Source organism: Leiobunum rupestre, chromosome 9, assembly GCF_980474605.1.
Source record: "Leiobunum rupestre chromosome 9, qqLeiRupe1.1.hap1, whole genome shotgun sequence".
In the NCBI taxonomy this organism is placed as follows: domain Eukaryota; kingdom Metazoa; phylum Arthropoda; class Arachnida; order Opiliones; family Sclerosomatidae; genus Leiobunum; species Leiobunum rupestre.
The window spans coordinates 8,344,623-8,366,729 of NC_143392.1; the positions used below are offsets into that span (position 1 = coordinate 8,344,623).

General features: G+C 37.6%; 1 protein-coding gene across 1 annotated transcript in view; it reads right to left on the reverse strand.

Moving 5' to 3' along the window:
- LOC149926424 (uncharacterized) overlaps positions 1-19,635 on the reverse strand; it is a 52,217-nt gene extending 32,582 nt beyond the window's left edge. The window contains exons 1-3 of the mRNA XM_090157697.1: positions 19,377-19,635; positions 1,624-1,740; positions 1,416-1,544 (exon numbers count right to left, since the gene is read on the reverse strand). Of these exons, the coding sequence (XP_090013823.1) occupies positions 1,416-1,544; positions 1,624-1,740; positions 19,377-19,635 (505 nt within the window). The remainder of the gene's footprint in view (positions 1-1,415; positions 1,545-1,623; positions 1,741-19,376) is intronic.
- Between the last annotated feature and the right edge of the window lie 2,472 nt (positions 19,636-22,107).

A 22,107-nucleotide genomic window follows, 5' to 3' on the forward strand; every position in this document is an offset into this window, starting at 1 on the left:
AGAGTGTACATCTGTTTCCGTAGTTTGGGCGTTTGTAGAGTGGACATCTGTTTCCGTAGTCGGGGCGTTTGTAGAGTGTACATCTGTTTCCGTAGTCGGGGCGTTTGTAGAGTGTACATCTGTTTCCGTAGTTTGGGCGTTTGTCGAGTGGCTATCTGTTTCCGTAGTCGGGGCGTTTGTCGAGTGGACATCTGTTTCCGTAGTCGGGGAGTTTGTAGAGTGGCTATCTGTTTCCGTAGTCGGGGCGTTTGTAGAGTGGACATCTGTTTCCGTAGTCGGGGCGTTTGTAGAGTGGACATCTGTTTCCGTAGTCGGGGCGTTTGTAGAGTGGACATCTGTTTCCGTAGTCGGGGCGTTTGTAGAGTGTACATCTGTTTCCGTAGTTTGGGCGTTTGTAGAGTGGACATCTGTTTCCGTAGTCGGGGCGTTTGTAGAGTGTACATCTGTTTCCGTAGTCGGGGCGTTTGTAGAGTGTACATCTGTTTCCGTAGTTTGGGCGTTTGTCGAGTGGCTATCTGTTTCCGTAGTCGGGGCGTTTGTCGAGTGGACATCTGTTTCCGTAGTCGGGGAGTTTGTAGAGTGGCTATCTGTTTCCGTAGTCGGGGCGTTTGTAGAGTGGACATCTGTTTCCGTAGTCGGGGCGTTTGTCGAGTGGACATCTGTTTCCGTAGTCGGGGCGTTTGTAGAGTGGACATCTGATTCCGTAGCCGGGGCGTTTGTTGATTGACCATCTGTTTCCGTAGCCGGGGCGTTTGTAGAGTGGCCATTTGTTTCCGTTGCCGGGGCATTTGTAGAGTGGCCATTTGTTTCCGTAGTCGGGGCGTTTGTCGAGTGGACATCTGTTTCCGTAGTCGGGGCGTTTGTAGAGTGGACATCTGATTCCGTAGCCGGGGCGTTTGTAGAGTGGCCATTTGTTTCCGTTGCCGGGGCATTTGTAGAGTGGCCATCGGTTTCCGTAGCCGGGGCGTTTGTAGAGTGGCCATCTGTTTCCGTAGGCGGGGCGATTGTTGTTGACTGTATCACTTCATTAATTCCTGGTAACTTATAGACGTAAATTTGAGTACCTGTAAAAGAATACGGAAAACGACTAATTTAGAATACTATGAAACCTTTCAGATATGAACTTGTTGTCTACATAAAATATGTTTTCCATATTCTGCCTCTTCTAATTAATTCCCTTTATCATAAACACGTTACATTAAACCAATGCTACGCCTTTGGTCTAATTTTTATTAATATGACACAACATATTACACATTTCTACAGCGTGTTAACAAGTATTTAAGTTTAAAATCTTATTTTGGGTTATTATAAATTAAATTTTAGGACGCTATATTTATGAAAACAGCAAAGTATCAGCTTATGTTACGGAAATGAATGCGTTCTTTAGCACTTTGAGAGTTTGAGTAACTTACCGGCGATGCACTTCTCCGGTCCCATGTAGTACCCATTGGGACAAATGCAGACCGGTGTTTCACCATTCAAAGCGCACTTGTTCGCTAACCGCTTGGCACAGTCATCCTTCAAGGCCAGTTGGCAACGTCCTGATTTCAAAATTAGATTGTAACAAGCTTAGGTTGATCTTCAAATTGATCCTTTATAAGGCGTAAATTTATCATTTACCAACGCATTCGTATGCGGAACTGTTCGTAGGCAGACAATGTTTATTTTCCTTGTTGCATACGGCGTCCCCAACTTGGGTTTCGTTTCCGATTTTGTCTTTGCAAGGATTCTTCGCCGCTAAATTAAAAAGTCAATATTTCTTTCATATGTTTCGAAAAGCTCGATTTTAAAGTTAGAGATTATAGGTTATATTTGGAAGGGCTGTGTAAATCATTCTTCATTATTTCTTTTTCCTTTCTTTTTTTTAGCAGTGGCGGACACATGCGGGGTGCGCGCCCTCCCCCCCTTGAAGTGGGCGGCCCAGCACCAAGTGTGGTGACTTTAATATTTGTAATTACACCCATAGCACAAGATAAGATGTCTTTTAGCGCCCCCCCCCCACCATTGAGTATTTTCTGTTGCCGGTGTTGTCATCTAGCGATTATATTGCCTTTAAACAGGTGGGCGGGTTACAATACGTAAGAGGGTGGTGGTTACAGTGGCGTAAATAGCGCCCCCGCAGACCCCGCGGCGCGGGGGGGGGCGAGAACTAGGGGGCCCCCAAACGTTTATGATTAAAATCGGTGCTATTTAAAAGGGCTCCGAGTCGTTTTTCGCGGAGGGCACCGGAGTTCCTAGTTACGCCACTGGGTGGTTAGCCCTTCATGACCCGCAAGTCAACAGCTCCCTACACTCACTATTACCTCTAACCTCTGCAAGTTTTCGTGGAAAGGGGAGTAGTTTCGAGTTTTCAGCCGGCTCTTCTTGCTGCGAGGTGAAAGCGCTAACCACTCCGCCACCCCATTTAAAGTAGGCAGAAAATACTAAATAGCGAAACAGTCAGTGTTTGGGGGTACGATGGCTAAGTAATTATAACAGGTCAAGGCGGTGGACCGTTGTTAAGTAGAGGGGCGAGCCCATAAAAATTGAGGACCACCCCCCGCGCTCTGCAATTGAAGTTTATTTTTAAAAGCTTAAAAAACTTCATATGTCATATTTTTCGACTTTCAGTAAATATATTACTGGTTTTTCGTAAGAGTTTCTTAAATATATGTTAGATTTCATAAATGTTTAGTAGAATCGAAGCGAAACAAACAATTTGCAAAACTGATGGACATTGTTAGTGACAAATAGTATTCGCAATCGTTTTCAGTAAAAAAAATGGTAAAATATATATTCAGTAAAAAAATGGTAAAATATATATTCAGTAAAAAAAATGGTAAAATATATATTCAGTATAAAAAATGGTAAAATATATATTCAGTAAAACAATGGTAAAATATATATTCAGTAAAAAAAATGGTAAAATATATATTCAGTAAAAAAAATGGTAAAATATATATTCAGAAAAGAAGGATTTCCTCCTAGTAAAATTTTCGGGGAAAGTCATTGCTCCGCCCCTCCCCTTGATTACGCCCCTGAAATGCAGCAATTATATATGTAGCTGTCATAGCGGGATTTCTATGCTAATCTTGCACAACTTGGAAAAGGTTTGGCTATTATATACATATTCATAATTTTAATTAATTCCTGATCAGTAGTTACAAAGTGATTCATAAAATAAAAATCTATTATCTGACTTTAGTCATGATTTAAAACCCGCATTGTTAGATTAAAACCTGGTTTCATAGTTTAATAAGCAAAAAACCCCTAGGGTAATAGTTGGTTATTTAGTCGAATATTTCCAGCAATTCGTCAACATTCATATAAATGTTGTTATTTTTATACCGTCAATTGAAGAATCAGATAATTGTTATTGTGTTTAATAATGTTGTTGGAAATTAGTAGTAGTACTTGCGATGCTTGGTCTTGGTGGATAGTTAAGCCTCTGAAGATACTGAAGGTTGGGGGATATTTATATTCAGGGGATAGCGGACTGAAAGCCCCCTTCAGCTTTATGGCGAATGGAGCAAAAACCCATTTGATTTTCCATGGCAACCGAAAGTGTTTTTGACCACTTAAAACAAAAAAATCTCCATTTAAAAAAGTACCGGATTTTTTTTTAAATCATGAAATGGGTAATTTGGACCACAATCATTTAGGTAAATTTCAAAAAGTTTTGGTAAATTGGAACATTTTTGGGGTAAAATTGTTACAATTTTAGGGTAAAATAAGGAAATGGATTTTTTTGTTTTAAGTGGTCGAAAACATTTTCGGTGGCCATGGCAAACCGAATGGGTAGTGCAACGTCTCCTTTTGGGAAATTTAATATCTCATATAGATCTTCATTACGCCCGACTTTGAACCAAATCGGCAATAAACACCTCGGGTACTCCCACTACTCCCCTTGTAAGTAGTCAAATGGCTATGCTTCCTATGCTGGATATGCTTGTCCAAATAGACCTTTACTCTCTCCGCACTGTGTGTCAACGTAGCCGTAATATAAACCAGAACTTCCAAAGCCGACGTTTTTTTAATCCCGTTTGGTGCAAGGCTAGCTTGAACTGCCTCAAAAGAGATAATTTTCGATATTCCCTCGGAAGGTGTCACAAAGTTTAACGCACCACAGTTTTGTACTTTTTCTATTATGCTCCTGTAAATTCCAATTTTGTCTAACTCAAAAATATCATCCTCCAAATTATTTATCAAAATGCCGTTTTGGCATAAACCTTAAACTCCAGGCAGGCGGATTACTACAAAGCTTAGCAAACAGGTGACGAAATATAAATTTACTTTTAACACGTCTTTTGTTTATAAATATAATATTTACTCGGTTTTAAATTAAAATCAAAAACATGTTAACCAAAAAACGAGATACTCATGAAAATTTGAAGCTCTAGGCTTCTACGGGAGGGGGGAGGGCGACAGCTATTCTTGAGTATCGTTTTGCTCCTCAAGGCGCGTTCGGCGAAGAGCTACACTCTCCCCTATTTGCTCTTGCCGCTTCAAAAGAGAGAATTTTCGATATTCCCTCGAAAAATTCGTTCCCCCTGCATATAGGTTTCTTTCTATTGGTTTATTTTTCTCATGTGACTCAACTAAAAAGCCAGGGTTATTGGCTAATGAAAATAGCAGACAGTTTTAACGAGCGAATGGGAGCGATGTTTATATTTGTTGTGTTGGAAGTATAAATTTCTCACGTTATAATAAAATTATCATGGCTAATTTGTGTGTAAAACCAACTCAGTGCAATCTTTCAGCTGAAAGAAGAATTATATTAAGTGTGAAGCGTTGGGAAAAATCTTCTGAAGTCGATTTGAAAGTGAAAACTTAAAAGAAAGGCACTCAAACGCTAGCGGTAAAGTTTGCAGTGCCAAGGCTTATAACTGGTAGTTAACTTTCCATAAAGATATATAGAATTAAAAACTTTCTTTAATCTCTCATTAATTAAATGCAGTATTTCATCCATAATATTGGCTCTCTAATTCCCTTTCAATATAAATTCCTTATTCCATTCTTTCCCCCTACATGGAGAGAAAAGACGGTTCTTTCTCCACGCGAGCAGATGACAGTAAAATTATCGTAAATAACCCTCTCTCCCCTTCCACCCCACTAAGCTCCGCCTAGTAAAATTAGCCCCTTCCAATATAGTTTCATTCTCGACCGCGCAGCAAACTTTTTTCAAAAATTTTCATTTTCGCAGGAATCGAAGTTTTGACATCACGCTTTCTAGACCAGCGGTTCCCAAATTTATTTTGCTATGGAACCCTAAATTATCCACCTAATTCTGGTGGAACCCCAACTAATTTTTTTACTTATCTTAAAAGACTTGACACAAACAAAGATGGCCGCGCTGAGAATTCTCGGAACCCCTGTGTTCCTTCCACGGAACCCTAGGGTTCCGCGGAACACCTTTTGGGAACCGCTGTTCTAGACAAAGATTCCACCATAAGCCTAACATAGGGTCCCCATAAGCTAAGGTCTAAGGCTTTCTAAGCCAAATTTTTTACGATCACATACCCGTTATTAAGAGGTAGGTATTTAAAATCTGCACCTCCTAGTGACTACGTCGACTAGGCATTTCTGAAATAATTTCCCGAAATACATTATGAATGCGCGCAAGCCATGCGCGAACGTTTTTAAACTTAGAACCACGCGGAAGAAATCTCCGCCGCCAGCCCTTAGCACCGTAGCCAAGGCTTATTCACAATTTTATCTCTTTCAAACTTAAAAATAACACTTATCGTTGCAAAATGATTAATCAGAACATAAAACTGGCTATTAGAAATAAGAGTTGCGTTTCTGAAGGTATTTATTTTTAAATTTGGAGATTTAGACGCGTTTTGTGTGAACCCGAGCGTGGCTACTCTACGAAGTAAGATAATTTTTTATGTGTAGCAAATTTGAAAAAGAAGATGTCGCTACTGCCCTATCGTCGTACGTTAGTTTTTTTCTCCAGGACAACGCCGTTACCATGACCCCTATGCTAGACCTTTGCTTATGGGGACCTTATGATAGGCTTATGATTCCATCTACTACTTAGAGGTATCATAAACTTATGATTATATGTATTTTATAACATTATATTTGCCGTACAGATTAACGATTTAAAATAATTTGTGTATAGATATGTGGTTTAACATATTTCAACTTCATAACTCGGGATATTTTTTTCTACGATCTATATGTAGGTGTAGCGTTTACCACTTATTATCTAAATCGCGTTTTCCAGATGAATCATTTTATGGTTCATTTTAACAAAGATAATATAAACATAGTATCCTAGATTTTAAATAACTACCTCGCGCGTAGTCAATAGCGTTTACCCACTTCTTGCCTAAACTCTGAAAAAATCACTCTTAGCCTCGTAACCAACTTTGATTATGCGCTGTTCGCGAAACAGAGTGTCATCAAAGTTGGCCGTGATAAAACAATACATTATACTATGTATTTGTACCCCGCTGCTCCGCCTAAGCACTACAGCGGCCTACGAAACTAATCAGGCCGTGACAAAAGTGCGCTTTGCGAAACAACGTTCGGCCAGTGAGACAGCCATAGTGACCGCCTCACATATAGCAAACAAACGCCCTCATCACGGCCCGACAAAAGGCGACACCATGGGCTGCCCCGAACCCACCCTCGCACAGCTGTGGACTAGAGTGACTTATTCTTCCACGTCTTAGCCCTCCCCGAAAGGATATTGAATGTCGAGTATGGATCGCACCTGGGGATCCAGTGACCACATTAAGGACAGTTCAGATAGGGACAGTGGGCGATAAGACAATACAGAGACCCATAGAGGTCGATGCTTCGGAGCAGTGCTTGATTAAAGACTAGGCCTACTACGCACAGGCCTATGGGCCCCCACCGACGGCATGAATATAAAAAACTAATCATAAATATATTATTATCTATTTTATTTGTATCAGACGTCTCTTAGTTTTTGAAAACCGTTTTAGTTTTAAAAACAACTGATTTACAAAGAATATTCACTGATTGAAATAGCTCAAATTAAGTCACTGAAAAAATCAGTAAAAATCCATAGGCCACCAAAATCTGCCTACTTACAAGGAGACACCCCGAAGTGTAACCTACCGATTTTGTTCAAACTCGGGGGATTGGTAGACCTTCATGTAACTTGAAAAATCCTAAAGGGAATTTATTCAATGGGCAACCGTTTTGCCATGTCAACGAAAAATGTTTTTGACAATAACAAATGGATATTTTCCATTGAAAATAACATGGGATTTTGACCGATTCCTAGGATCTGTGAACAATTTGAACAAATTTCAAAATTTCGAAAATGCTAAAAATAAAAAAAATAGATGAAAATTTACAAAAAAAACATCAAAATTGATCAACTGTTGGTCAATTTGAGGTCAAAATCCCATGTTAATTTCAATGGGAAAATTTAATATTTTGTGTTGTGATAAACATTTTTCCTTGCCATGGCCAAACGGTTGCTCATTGAATAAATTCCCTTAAGGATTTTTCATGATTCATGAAGGTCTACCAATCCCCCGAAGAGATAAGGGCGTTTGTATACCGATAGGGGGCCCCTGCGGGCGGGGGAAACGGGGGTGAAACGGGCCCCTGTAGGGGCCCCATTTGCGGCAATATTCGGCGGGGTCAATAGGTTAGCTGATTTACGATGTTATCTGCCCCTATGGCGGTGTGCACAACGATGTTATGCAAACAGCTATAAACCGTCATAGTGAATGTCGGGCCCCCCTGTCTTTCGAGTTAGTAATAAATAGTTCAAAGGGTTTACGATGTTAGCTGATTTACGATGTTACCCTCATTTTGGGTCAATAGGTTATCTGCCCCTATTCGGCAGGTGGTGTGGACTGACACGATGTTATGCAAACAGCTATAAACCGTCATAGTGAATGTCTGGCCCCTGTCTTTCGAGTTGGTAGTTCAAAGGGTTTCCACCGACAAACAGGGCCCCTAAGGGTTGTAAAAGGGTACCGTAAAATAGCGGGTGGTAATCGATAAAAGTGTTTTGAAAAAAAAGAGCAGAGTGTATACAAATTATAAGGTTTTATTTATACATTCAAAGTTACAGTACATTAAGCGGATGAAAAACGCTTAAAGTTAAAACAATTTATTTTTAATATATTTATGGTTTGTAGATACCATAGTAAACAAATTGTAAAAGTTAAAAACACAAAACATATTTTGTTTGGCCACTGTTTCTTTAAAATCTTCAATAATTTTAAATGCTGTTACGTAATTGGATGCGTAGGTTCTTTATACAATATTTCGTAAACTTTACGAAAATTATCGGTTATAACGTAACCCATTAATTCAAAGAGTTTTTGGTTCACTTTAAGGAGTTGAATGTGCGAATTAATGAAATATTTGAGTCTGTCCAATTCTCGAGTTTCAGGCGCTTTGATTACGACCGACGCTTCGGATATCGTACTTTGCAAGGTTAATTCTTTTTGGTCAGACATGGCGGCGGTCACTCGCGCGTCTGATAACGGGAACGGTGATCGAAAGGGCAGCCTTTGGGGATCATTTATTTGTTCCCAGTGCCCGTATAAATCGTCCCAGGCGCGCGAAGACATTTCAAAGACCTGGTGTGTGATTTTATTGCATAGAGCTACAGATATATCGAGCTCAGACGTAAAACCCGTAGTAACGAAAAGCTCGGATGAAAGTGAATACCGAGGGTTAATGTTACGCTGAGTCGGATCAAATTAAGACATTTTAGTAGGCCCAGGAACGTTATCTACACAGCTTCGTTTAGACATGATGCTCGAGAAACGGTTTGTAGTGTACTGCCGATGGATGACGGGGGTGAATGCCTTATATATAGACCCCCCATTTGCGTTCATTTTCGGTAGGTCAATAGGGTCATATGATTTATCGATAGTTGGAGGATCTCCCCTTTAGCGTCCCTATTCGGTAGGGGTGGTGGAATCATCTGACATGATGTTATGCAAACAGCCAGTAGCTATAGACCCGAGTAATGGGCCTATTTACCCATAGGTCAATGGGTCCATCATTATTTCTCAACCACGTGTCAAAAACCTATCCGTCTTAGGGAATGTCCCCCCACGGCATCTGTCAAACACTTTTCTCCACGTGCGAGTGGTGTTATGTAATAAATCCATATAGTTCAATGGGTCGAGCCTTTTGTGTTTTCGCCGACAAACACTTTCCCCGTGTAACATTATTTTCAAACACTTTCACGATGCGTAAAGCTATCCGTCTTACGGAATATCGGCCCTAAGGGGTAAAGGGTAGCTAGAGAATGACCCTTACCCCCAGCGCGTAAAATAGACACAGCGGGTGTCCCCTCTCGCTAACTAAAAGTGTCGTTTTGGTAAAAAAGAGCCGAGTGTATTATAAAAACGGTTTATTTTTCTACGACATTCTATGATTTGTAGAGACCATGGCGAATAAATTGAAAAAGTGGCCCCCAACGTTTTACATCAGGTGTGGATTCTTAGCGCTAAAATGGTTATAACAAACGAGTGTTCCCACCAAAAATGTTTTTTTGCGCGTAGAATTTTATGGAGGCCCATAAACTAGTAGCGGGAATAGAACCCCTTAACTATTTCAGTTTAAACTACGAGGGATTCTAATAGATTTTTTGTTTTTACATCCCAAATGACCCCTACGTAGGGGGGTGCCCCCCTCAAAGTGTGCATGGGGGGGGGATCCTTTTGGGTATAAAAACCCAGGGATTTGGTCCCTAAGATATCACAACTCGGTTCTTTTTTTTGTATCCAACCAAGTCCACTAGAAATCCATCTCCGCTGTTCTCGGATGAGGACGTACCCCTGTAAGTTTTTATCAATTTGTATATTTTTAGCTTGGTGATCTATTCCAAAATTAAATGGTAACCCTGTATGCGTACCAATTTCAATATGCAAGATACTCGAGAATGGTAAAATAGTCTATATTTAAAGTTAAAATGCGAAAACTACATTTGTAGTGTTCAATTTAAAAGAAAATTACTTCAGCTTTTAAATAAGATTTTTTTGTATCTACCCTATATCATTTACATATTATTTTTTTATTATAATTTAACAATCACTTTAAAAACTTAGCACGTCTGAATAGCTGTGTAGAGTACTATTAACAGATATAAATATTTCTGGGTTCAGTTAATGTGATGATTCGGGCGAAAAATTTGCATATGTTAAAGTTTATGGATTGAAGGAAACTTCAGTGTTTTCAGAGTGATAATTAAGGGAAGTTGCCTTACAATATAGTTGAAAATTATCTTTTTAAGTCTGTGTCCACCCATTGATTATGTTAGGAAGTGAAAAAATTTCATTTAGCAAGCTTTTCTTAAATTTCGGTATCCACCCTGTATCATTTAAAAGCTCAACCATTGTTTTTATCAAGTTAATTTTAAACATATCTTAAAACAAGCTTCCCTAAGTCTGACTAGCTTTGTAGGGTAATAATAAAATAGCTAAATATTTTTTGGGTTTAATAATTGTGCTTCTTAGTGAAAATTTTGCATATATTACAGTATTAGGTTGGCTAATTATTTTTTTCACCTGCTACCATTCTCAACGGGTGAACATAGAATAACAAAGATAATTTTCCATTATATTTAAAGCCAACTTTCCTTACATTTCACTATGAAAACACTGAAGCTTCTTTCAATGCGATAACTTTATTACTTGCAATTTGTTCAACCCCAGAATTACATTTATTGAATCGAAAAAAATATGTAACCCCCTTAGAATTAACCCACACAGGTATTCAGAAGAGATGGTGTTCAATTTAAAAAAATTAGGTTTTTTTTGGATCCACCGCTATATCAGTTATATAAAACCTGAATTTTTTTTTTAATTCTAATTTAAACATCAGTTTAAAAACCTTATGCAAGTCAGAATAGTTGTGTAGAGTACTAATAACGTAGATAAATATTTATTGGTTCAGTTATATGTAGGGAAGCTTGTTTGAAGATAAGTTTAAAATTAATTTGAAAAAAAACTTGAGCTTTTTAAATATATGATACAGGGTGGATACCAAAATTTCAAAATAAAATTTAATAAAAAGCTTGCTAAATGAAATTTTTTCACTTCCTAACAAATTCAATAGGTGAACACAGACTTTAAAAGATAATTTTCAACTATAGTTAACGGTAACTTCCCTTAAATTTCACCTTGAAAACACTAAAGTTTCATGCAATCCAATAACTTTGACTTTTGAAGATTTTTCACTCAGAACCATCACATTAAATGTGATCCACTCTGTATCGTAAATTTAAAAGCTCAAGCAATTTTTTTTTCCAAATTCATTTTTAACTTAGCTTAAAACAAGCTTCCCTAAGTCTGACTAGCTCTGTAGGTTAATAATAAAATAGCTAATAATTTTGATTCTGAGTGAAATATTTGCATATATTACAGTATTAGTTGAAAAAATTTCATTTATGTCCATTTTAAATTTTTTTTTTGTATCGCATTATAATATTTTTTGGCTCGTAAAAGAAAAATAATTTTTGTAATATATCATCTTATAAATTTTTTTGTAAAAAAATAAATATTTTTATTATCTTATAGATCCGACTCGTTATTTCTCCTTGCTCGCGTCATTTTTGTTTTTAGATTACGTAATTAATAGTTCATTGGGTCCATAATAACGTAGAAAATGTTTTTGGGTTCAATTGACCTGATGAAAAATTTTCATAGGGTAAAGTTACTGGACTGATGGAAGCTTCAGTGCGAAGTCTTAATTACATGTTCTAAGTTTTTTTTAAAACAAGTTTATTTCTAGAAATGAAAAGGACATGTTTTATCGAGGCAAACTTTTTCCGTGTGAATGGAGAAATGATAATTAAAGAGTTAGCTATTTACGATGCGGAAACGGAGAAGCATAACGTCTGGACCTTTAAACCACCATATCCATATTCCAGTCTTACGGAAGAAGATAAATGGCAGTGTAGATGGTTGTATTGGAACATTTGCGATCTCCGTTGGGACGACGGACGGGAAGACTACAACAGCCTAGGAGCCATCGCAAATTATATAAAAGAACAAGGGTTCACGTTTTTTTTTGGAAAGGTTTAGTAAAGGCCAAAGTTTTATCGGATTTCATAGGAGTTAACGTCAAGAACGTCGAGGATTTAGACTGTCCTAAATTATCTACCATTCTTTGTATAAGTGCGCCTTAACATGTCATTTTCACCGTGACCCTAATAATTGCGCCGTTGTGAAATCTCACAAAATCGCTGTGTGGTACCGAAAAATCGTGTGCAAGAAAATATAAGTCGTTTTAATATTATTTTTGTTTCATCACATTGTTTTTACGTTATGTCTGTTTTCTAAAATTACGTTTCTTAAATAGCGTAACGTATTAAAGTTGAATAAAGAGTTTTTCATTTTATTTTAATTTTAGTGTTTTTATAATATCTTTCTGACTATAGGTGTATTGTTTAACTTCTTTCATTTTTAAAAATGTAATTGCTTGACTTAAATAAAGCGTGAAAATTATTAGTTTCGAAATGATATTTACAAATCTTATCCACTCTAAAGTCCATCTTTCGGGTATTAGTAAGTATTTCATACAAACTAACTTAAGTAAGTATTTTTACAAGTGAAGAGAAACACATTGTGAAAAACCAAATTAAAAGAGACTTTAAACGGTTTTATTTAACCATCACTTTAAAAACGGTAACTTCCCTTAAATTTCAAACTGAAAACACTAAAGTTTTATGCAATCCAATAACTTTGACTTTTGAAAACTTTTCACTCAGAACCATCACATTAAATGTGATCCACTCTGTATCGTAAATTTAAAAGCTCAAGCAATTTTTTTTCCAAATTCATTTTTAACTTAGCTTAAAACAAGCTTCCCTAAGTCTGACTAGCTCTGTAGGTTAATAATAAAATAGCTAAATATTTTTTGGATTCAATAATTTTGATTCTGAGTGAAATATTTGCAAATATTATAGTATTAGTTTGGCTAATTAATTTTTTTTTCATCTGCTACCATACTCAATGGGTGAACATATAATAACAAAGGTAATTTTCCACTATATTTAAAGCCAACTTCCCTTACATTTCACTATGAAAACACTGAAGCTTCTTTCAATGCGATAGCTTAATTACAGGCAATTTTTTCCCCAGAATTACAATAATTGAATCGAAAAATTATCCAACTCAGCTTATCAGACTTCGGCAAAGTGGTTTTTAAGTGAGGGTGTTAAATAATAAAATATACTTCAGCTTTTGAATTAAATTTACTGTTAATATAACGGTTAATCGACGAACAGGACTATAACTGTTGCGTACAGCAACTATCTAGTAACTCTAACGGTAAAAGCTGGTACTGGAATTTACCTGTTAAAATTTAACATGAATTTAACAGGAAGCTACAGTAATTTTTCACAGTGTAGCATATGAAAGTATTAATTTTCAAAAAGTGCATTTAAATTGAACTGAGTCCTATTTTTGGATTCCCCTTGTTCCTCCTTCTTTCATCCCAGCATGTATCCCCTTTTATCATGGTTTCTCTCCAAAAATCTTAAATCAGTAGGTCTCGTTCCTATTTATCTCCCACCATCCCAAATTGTCAGCTTTATTATGTAATAACAAAGAACCAACTACCCTCCTCGACAAGGCCATCATTTATAAAATCTCCCGTGCTTGTGGTGATAATTACATTGGGCAAAGCCGTAGCCCATTTCTTCAAAGGCGTAAAGAGCCCCAAAAATATAAACAACCCGTACAATAATTCTCCCCTTAACGAACACCTTCGTGATTTTGGGGCCATAATGCTAGGTGGGACTCAATAGATATACTAGCTCGACCCAAAATTATATAAAACAAATTTTAATGTACGCGAATCCATCGAAATTTAAAAAAATAAATCTGCGCAATGTTTAAACCGTGACGATGGTCCCTTTAACTTATACACGTTTTCTCCACTTTTTAAATGTTTTTATGGGCCTCACCCTCTCACACAGACAACAAACCAATTCCTCCTCTCGCAGAATCCACCAATTCAGACAATAGTAGCCTCGAGCGCGAACGAAGATATCGAGCCCATATAACACTTCGACGGGGTCGACTCGCCTTTGAGAAAAAACGCTCGCGGCTAAAGAACAGTGGCCTCCACTATATGTATGCATAAATATTTTTTCGTCCCAAAGTTTTACCATCGTACTGTCAGACTTGTAAAAATCCCATGAAGAAGGAGGAACAGTTCCTCCGAAACGTTCGATTTTTTAAATAAATATATTGTGAATTTTAAAAACGGTTAAAGTCTCTTTTCACTAAGTATTTTTTAAATATTTGAATATCGGAATTGTATTTCGTTGCGTTAAAAGTAGAGTTAAGATGTATAGTCGTTTTAAGTAATACTCGTGATATAGGGTCAAGTGCCAAGCATATTTAAGTACTACAATGATATTAAAATAAAGTTTAAAAATATTTCCAATCTACGTTACTTTAACAACGAATATTCTATGACGTCAAAACACTCAAATCCATGTTTCAAATTCAAATTAACCGCGCAAAACACTTAAATCTATGTTTTCATTTGATTTTTAAATTAACCGCGACGCGCCCCCAGACCGCGCCCCCCGAGAAATCCGAGCCCCAGACCGCGTCCCCCCAGGGGAAATGCTTCTCCGTTTCCGCATCGTAAATAGCTAACTCTTTAATTATCATTTCTCCATTCACACGGAAAAAGTTTGCCTCGATAAAACATGTCCTTTTCATTTCTAGAAATAAACTTGTTTTAAAAAAAACTTAGAACATGTAATTAAGACTTCGCACTGAAGCTTCCATCAGTCCAGTAACTTTACCCTATGAAAATTTTTCATCAGGTCAATTGAACCCAAATACATTTTCTACGTTATTATGGACCCAATGAACTATTAATTACGTAATCTAAAAACAAAAATGATGCGAACAAGGAGAAATAACGAGTCTGATCTATAAGATAATAAAAATATTTATTTTTTTACAAAAAAATTTATAAGATGATATATTACAAAAATTATTTTTCTTTAACGAGCCAAAAAATATTATAATGCGATACAACAAAAAAATTTAAAATGGACATAAATGAAATTTTTTCAACTAATACTGTAATATATGCAAATATTTCACTCAGAATCAAAATTATTGAATCCAAAAAATATTTAGCTATTTTATTATTAACCTACAGAGCTAGTCAGACTTAGGGAAGCTTGTTTTAAGCTAAGTTAAAAATGAATTTGGAAAAAAAAATTGCTTGAGCTTTTAAATTTACGATACAGAGTGGATCACATTTAATGTGATGGTTCTGAGTGAAAAATCTTCAAAAGTCAAAGTTATTGGATTGCATGAAACTTTAGTGTTTTCAAGGTGAAATTTAAGGGAAGTTACCGTTAACTATAGTTGAAAATTATCTTTTAAAGTCTGTGTTCACCTATTGAATTTGTTAGGAAGTGAAAAAATTTCATTTAGCAAGCTTTTTATTAAATTTTATTTTGAAATTTTGGTATCCACCCTGTATCATATATTTAAAAAGCTCAAGTTTTTTTCCAAATTAATTTTAAACTTATCTTCAAACAAGCTTCCCTACAAATAACTGAACCAATAAATATTTATCTACGTTATTAGTACTCTACACAACTATTCTGACTTGCATAAGGTTTTTAAAGTGATGTTTAAATTAGAATTCAAAAAAAATAAATAATTTCAGGTTTTATATAACTGATATAGGGGTGGATCCAAAAAAAACGTAATTTTTTTAAATTGAACACCATCTCTTCTGAATACCTGTGTGGGTTAATTCTAAGGGGGGTTACATATTTTTTTCGATTCAATAAATGCAATTCTGGGGTGGAACAAATTGCGCGTAATAAAGTTATCGCATTGAAAGAAGCTTCAGTGTTTTCATAGTGAAATGTAAGGAAAGTTGGCTTTAAATATAGTGGAAAATTATCTTTGTTATTCTATGTTCACCCGTTGAGAATGGTAGCAGGTGAAAAAAATAATTAGCCAACCTAATACTGTAATATATGCAAACTTTTCACTAAGAAGCACAATTATTAAACCCAAAAAATATTTAGCTATTTTATTATTACCCTACAAAGCTAGTCAGACTTAGGGAAGCTTGTTTTAAGATATGTTTAAAATTAACTTGATAAAAACAATGGTTGAGCTTTTAAATGATACAGGGTGGATACCGAAATTTAAGAAAAGCTTGCTAAATGAAATTTTTTCACTTCCTAACATAATCAATGGGTGGACACAGACTTAAAAAGATAATTTTGAACTATATTGTAAGGCAACTTCCCTTAATTATCACTCTGAAAACACTGAAGTTTCCTTCAATCCATAAACTTTAACATATGCAAATTTTTCGCTCGAATCATCACATTAACTGAACCCAGAAATATTTATATCTGTTAATAGTACTCTACACAGCTATTCAGACGTGCTAAGTTTTTAAAGTGATTGTTAAATTATAATAAAAAAATAATGTGTAAATGATATAGGGTAGATACAAAAAAAATCTTATTTAAAAGCTGAAGTAATTTTCTTTTAAATTGAACACTACAAATGTAGTTTTCGCATTTTAACTTTAAATATAGACTATTTTACCATTCTCGAGTATCTTGCATATTGAAATTGGTACGCATACAGGGTTACCATTTAATTTTGGAATAGATCACCAAGCTAAAAATATACAAATTGATAAAAACTTACAGGGGTACGTCCTCATCCGAGAACAGCGGAGATGGATTTCTAGTGGACTTGGTTGGATACAAAAAAAAGAACAGAGTTGTGATATCTTAGGGACCAAATCCCTGGGTTTTTATACCCAAAAGGACCCCCCCCCCATGCACACTTTGAGGGGGGCACCCCCCTACGTAGGGGTCATTTGGGATGTAAAAACAGAAAATCTATTAGAATCCCTCGTAGTTTAAACTGAAATAGTTAAGGGGTTCTATTCCCGCTACTAGTTTATGAGCCTCCATAAAATTCTACGCGCAAAAAAAACATTTTTGGTGGGAACACTCGTTTGTTATAACCATTTTAGCGCTAAGAATCCACACCTGATGTAAAAAGTTGGGGGCCACTTTTTCAATTTATTCGCCATGGTCTCTACAAATCATAGAATGTCGTAGAAAAATAAACCGTTTTTATAATACACTCGGCTCTTTTTTACCAAAACGACACTTTTAGTTAGCGAGAGGGGACACCCGCTGTGTCTATTTTACGCGCTGGGGGTAAGGGTCATTCTCTAGCTACCCTTTACCCCTTAGGGCCGATATTCCGTAAGACGGATAGCTTTACGCATCGTGAAAGTGTTTGAAAATAATGTTGCACGGGGAAAGTGTTTGTCGGCGAAAACACAAAAGGCTCGACCCATTGAACTATATGGATTTATTACATAACACCACTCGCACGTGGAGAAAAGTGTTTGACAGATGCCGTGGGGGGACATTCCCTAAGACGGATAGGTTTTTGACACGTGGTTGAGAAATAATGATGGACCCATTGACCTATGGGTAAATAGGCCCATTACTCGGGTCTATAGCTACTGGCTGTTTGCATAACATCATGTCAGATGATTCCACCACCCCTACCGAATAGGGACGCTAAAGGGGAGATCCTCCAACTATCGATAAATCATATGACCCTATTGACCTACCGAAAATGAACGCAAATGGGGGGTCTATATATAAGGCATTCACCCCCGTCATCCATCGGCAGTACACTACAAACCGTTTCTCGAGCATCATGTCTAAACGAAGCTGTGTAGATAACGTTCCTGGGCCTACTAAAATGTCTAAATTTGATCCGACTCAGCGTAACATTAACCCTCGGTATTCACTTTCATCCGAGCTTTTCGTTACTACGGGTTTTACGTCTGAGCTCGATATATCTGTAGCTCTATGCAATAAAATCACACACCAGGTCTTTGAAATGTCTTCGCGCGCCTGGGACGATTTATACGGGCACTGGGAACAAATAAATGATCCCCAAAGGCTGCCCTTTCGATCACCGTTCCCGTTATCAGACGCGCGAGTGACCGCCGCCATGTCTGACCAAAAAGAATTAACCTTGCAAAGTACGATATCCGAAGCGTCGGTCGTAATCAAAGCGCCTGAAACTCGAGAATTGGACAGACTCAAATATTTCATTAATTCGCACATTCAACTCCTTAAAGTGAACCAAAAACTCTTTGAATTAATGGGTTACGTTATAAACGATAATTATCGTAAAATTTACGAAATATTGTATAAAGAACCATGTGCACCAAACAATTTATTTCTATCGGATGAACATGAAAGATATGATACCCTTGTACGCTACGCATCCAATTACGTAACAGCATTTAAAATTATTGAAGATTTTAAAGAAACAGTGGCCAAACAAAATATATTTTGTGTTTTTAACTTTTACAATTTGTTTACTATGGTATCTACAAACCCTAAATATATTAAAAATAAATTGTTTTATCTTTAAGCGTTTTTCATCCGCTTAATGTACTGTAACTTTGAATATATAAATAAAACCATATAATTTGTATACACTCTGCTCTTTTTTTCCAAAACACTTTTACCGATGACCGCCCGCTATTTTACGCTACCCTTTTACAACCCTTAGGGGCCCTGTTTGTCGGCGAAAACCCTATTTATTACCAACTCGAAAGACAGGTGCCCTAGGCCCGACATTCACTATGACGGATGGGTTTTGACGGAAACTATTTAACGGTTTATAGCTGTTTGCATAACATCGTGTCAGTCCACACCGCCATAGCGACATCATCTAACCTATTGACCTAAAATGGGTTAACACCTGGGTTTTATGAGGATAACATCGTAAATCATCTAACATCGTAAATCATCTAACCTATTGACCTCGTAAATCAGCTAACCTTTTGACCCTAAAATGGGGTGCCTCAAGCTATTGACCTTTTGACCTACCGAAAATGTACGCAAAATGGGGCCCCTACAGGGGCCCGTTTCCCCTATTTCACGGCTCTTTGCATAACATCGTTGTCCACACCGCCATAGGGGCAGATAACCTATTGACCCAGGGTAACATCGTAAATCATCTAACCTCGTAAATCAGCTAACCTTTTGACCTAACCTATTGACCTGCCAAATATTGCCGCAAAATGGGGCTCCTACAGGGGCCTGTTTCACCCCCGTTTCCCCCGCCCGCAGGGGCCCCCTATCGGTATACAAACCCCCTTATCTCTCCCCGAGTTTGAACATACTCGGTGGGTTACACTTCGGGATGTCTCCTTGTTAGTGCCTAGGGCCCCATCTTTAGTAAATCCGGTACTGTTTCGGAGGTCACGTGCAGCCAATTAGAAAGCTATCAGAATTAGAATCTATGGTACGGAGTCAAATATTCTATGGTGCAGTAGTAGAAGAGTGAAGATCGATTCAAACATTAAATGTTACAAACTTTCATCTGTTCCTTCACCTTCTTCATTTTCGCCGTCGTGCTTCATCCTATGAGGGGCATCGAGCCATTTTTTAAGGTCCACTTGGTGCAAGTCTTTATTAGCCTCCTCGATTGCCTCCAACGAGAGTTGGTACTCTTCGAGCTCATTTTTCTCCGTTTTAGTTCCGGGTTGTATTCTTTTCGCGCTCAGTTCCGTGCTCAGTAAACCGATCACCAGCAGCAGGGCCGCAACCATGCCCGCCTGCTTATTGACACCCATACTCGATATTCCGAGAGAAACTTTCCTTCCGGGGATATAATAACCTCCGCTGAACGTTCGCGATTGAAAAGTGATTATCAATTGATAATAATTATTATTAATAATAATAACTATTTCGAAACTATTTTCAACCCGCAAAATTCATTACATTACATCATTTTCATATGCGCTTAGTAAAACTGTGGTAATGTATTGTTTTCATCGCACATTTTACTGCAATCAGCTCGTAATCACAACCTCAAGATGAAACTAACTCGCGTTACTCATTTTTAGAACCCCAGCGTTATGGAGGGTGTTAGCTTCAAATATTATTCATTTACTTCCCACAAAAAAGTGAAAATTTCGCATTAAGGAGCTTTAAAAATATACTTTCAACTCCCGAGAACTAGCTAGCAGCTAATCTTTCTTTAACGGCAGTGACTGGAGGTTTGCATTATCTAACCGTTATCTTTAAAATTTTGATCCTATTTATGGGATAAATGTGCAAACTAGATAATTCTATCCGTTTATATAACGTGTAATAAAACCAAATATTTATGGTTTTCAGCATAACAATTTTAATTTAAAACAATTAATTAAACAGCTGCAAAACATTTTTATGTATTTCTACCTAGAGCGAAGCCCGAAAAGGTTCGATTTAAATGATTTTATTTAATTCTACTAAGCTGGTCGGTACTTTTGGAAAGAAGCCGTTCATATAAATCGAGAACGAAATGGTTTATAAACATAGACTTAAAAAGCTTTAAGCAATACTGTTGAAGATTACGATAAAAGTTTTTTATGTTTATATAAAAATAAAACCATTAACGTCACGATATTTTTTCCAAGGTTATGTAAGATAAGAATCTGCCTTGTTTTTAATTGTAAAGTATATATACTCGCCTGGAGCTCATTTAACTGTGGGCAGTTCATTTCACTTTGTCATAGCTTACTTCGTTACCAGTTATTAGCCTAGCTGATTATTATTGATTATTATTCATTTAACATGTCTTTATAAAAAAATTACTTTCATATTTTATTTATTGTTTCGTGTCATTACATCACTCTGCTTGTTATTAAGATTAAAAACCTCAATAGGTTATTGGCCCAGCACGCTTCCACTGCGCAACTGATGTTACAACTATGAAGACAACAATGAATGTTCCTAGTTGCTGCTAGCTGCCCGTTCCTAACGATCAGTATCCTGGTGACGACACACTCCTGACGATTTGCATCCTGATCACCATGGAAGGGTTTTCGCGTAATGAAATTGAGACGTTGAAAACCGGAGAAGCTGGAAACGGCAAGTTGTCGACATTCTCACGATCCGAGATGTCTTTGACATAGTCACTGGCGAACGCGTTGCACTGACAGCACCAACTGCAAGAAGAAGTTTCAAGTTGCCCGAAAACTTATCTGGTCAACGCTGTCCAACAAGGTCCGCAACATGATCACGAACTGTGAGGAGCCCAAGGAGTTGTGGGATACATTGTTCGACATATTTGAGCAGAAATCGTCAAACAGACTGCGGAAACTAATGGTGTACAACAAAAGATCCTCGTATCTATCGTCCATGCAGGCGTTGTGGGCCGATATACTTACGACGGCGAAGATGGAAGAGATGTGTCTTTCGATGAGTCGATCCTCATAGCCTGTATATTTAAGTCGCTGCCCCAAGATGAGTTTCGGGAGTTTGGAATGCTGTGGGACACCTTGCCCGATGAAAAGCAGACGGTCACTGAACTGGAGAGACTGCTTATCGGCCGTGCTACCCGAGATGGCAACGCTACTGAAGAGTCATCCGGACTATTTACCAGATGAATTCAAAGGGATTTCAAGAGTGACGACGCAACGGTCCAAAATGCTTCAATTGCTCTAAGCATGGTCATATCGCCAAAAACTGTCCGGACCCAAATAAGGCATCGAAGCATGAAGATGGCGGATAATGTAGCAGTAAAGGCAGAAGCAGCATCAGCGGTGGAGGTCTCTTTGCGGTAAATGACTTGGTGGCCCGCTCAACGTCGGAATACGCTTCGTATTTCGACTCCGGGGCCACGCAGCATATCACCAAAGTACATAAGATTCCGAAATTTTGATACGTAAGCGAATATCTAAGTTGTAAATAGAGCTGTGATGACTGCGGATGGAGAAGGCGACCTGGCCGTACTATATCGCGTCAGGAAGCAAAGACGGCGAGAAGTTATTCACAATGTCTGGCACATAAGAGGTTTCACCTGTAAAGTTTTTTCCTTGAAGGGCGCAGTTACGAGAAACAAGGATTTAAGAGTTCCGAACTACAGCAACGTCCTGCGGCTTAAATGAGAAGCACAAGGGGAAACAAGTTTTGCGTCTACCCGGCAAGGTCGAGAATCTGTACCGTCGCAATGTCACAGTCGAACAGCCGGAGAACGCGGCATGCCTCGCCACAGATCCCAGTCTGACACGAACGCATGGGTCACCGAGACAAGCGTTACGTAGCAGCTACGCTGAGGA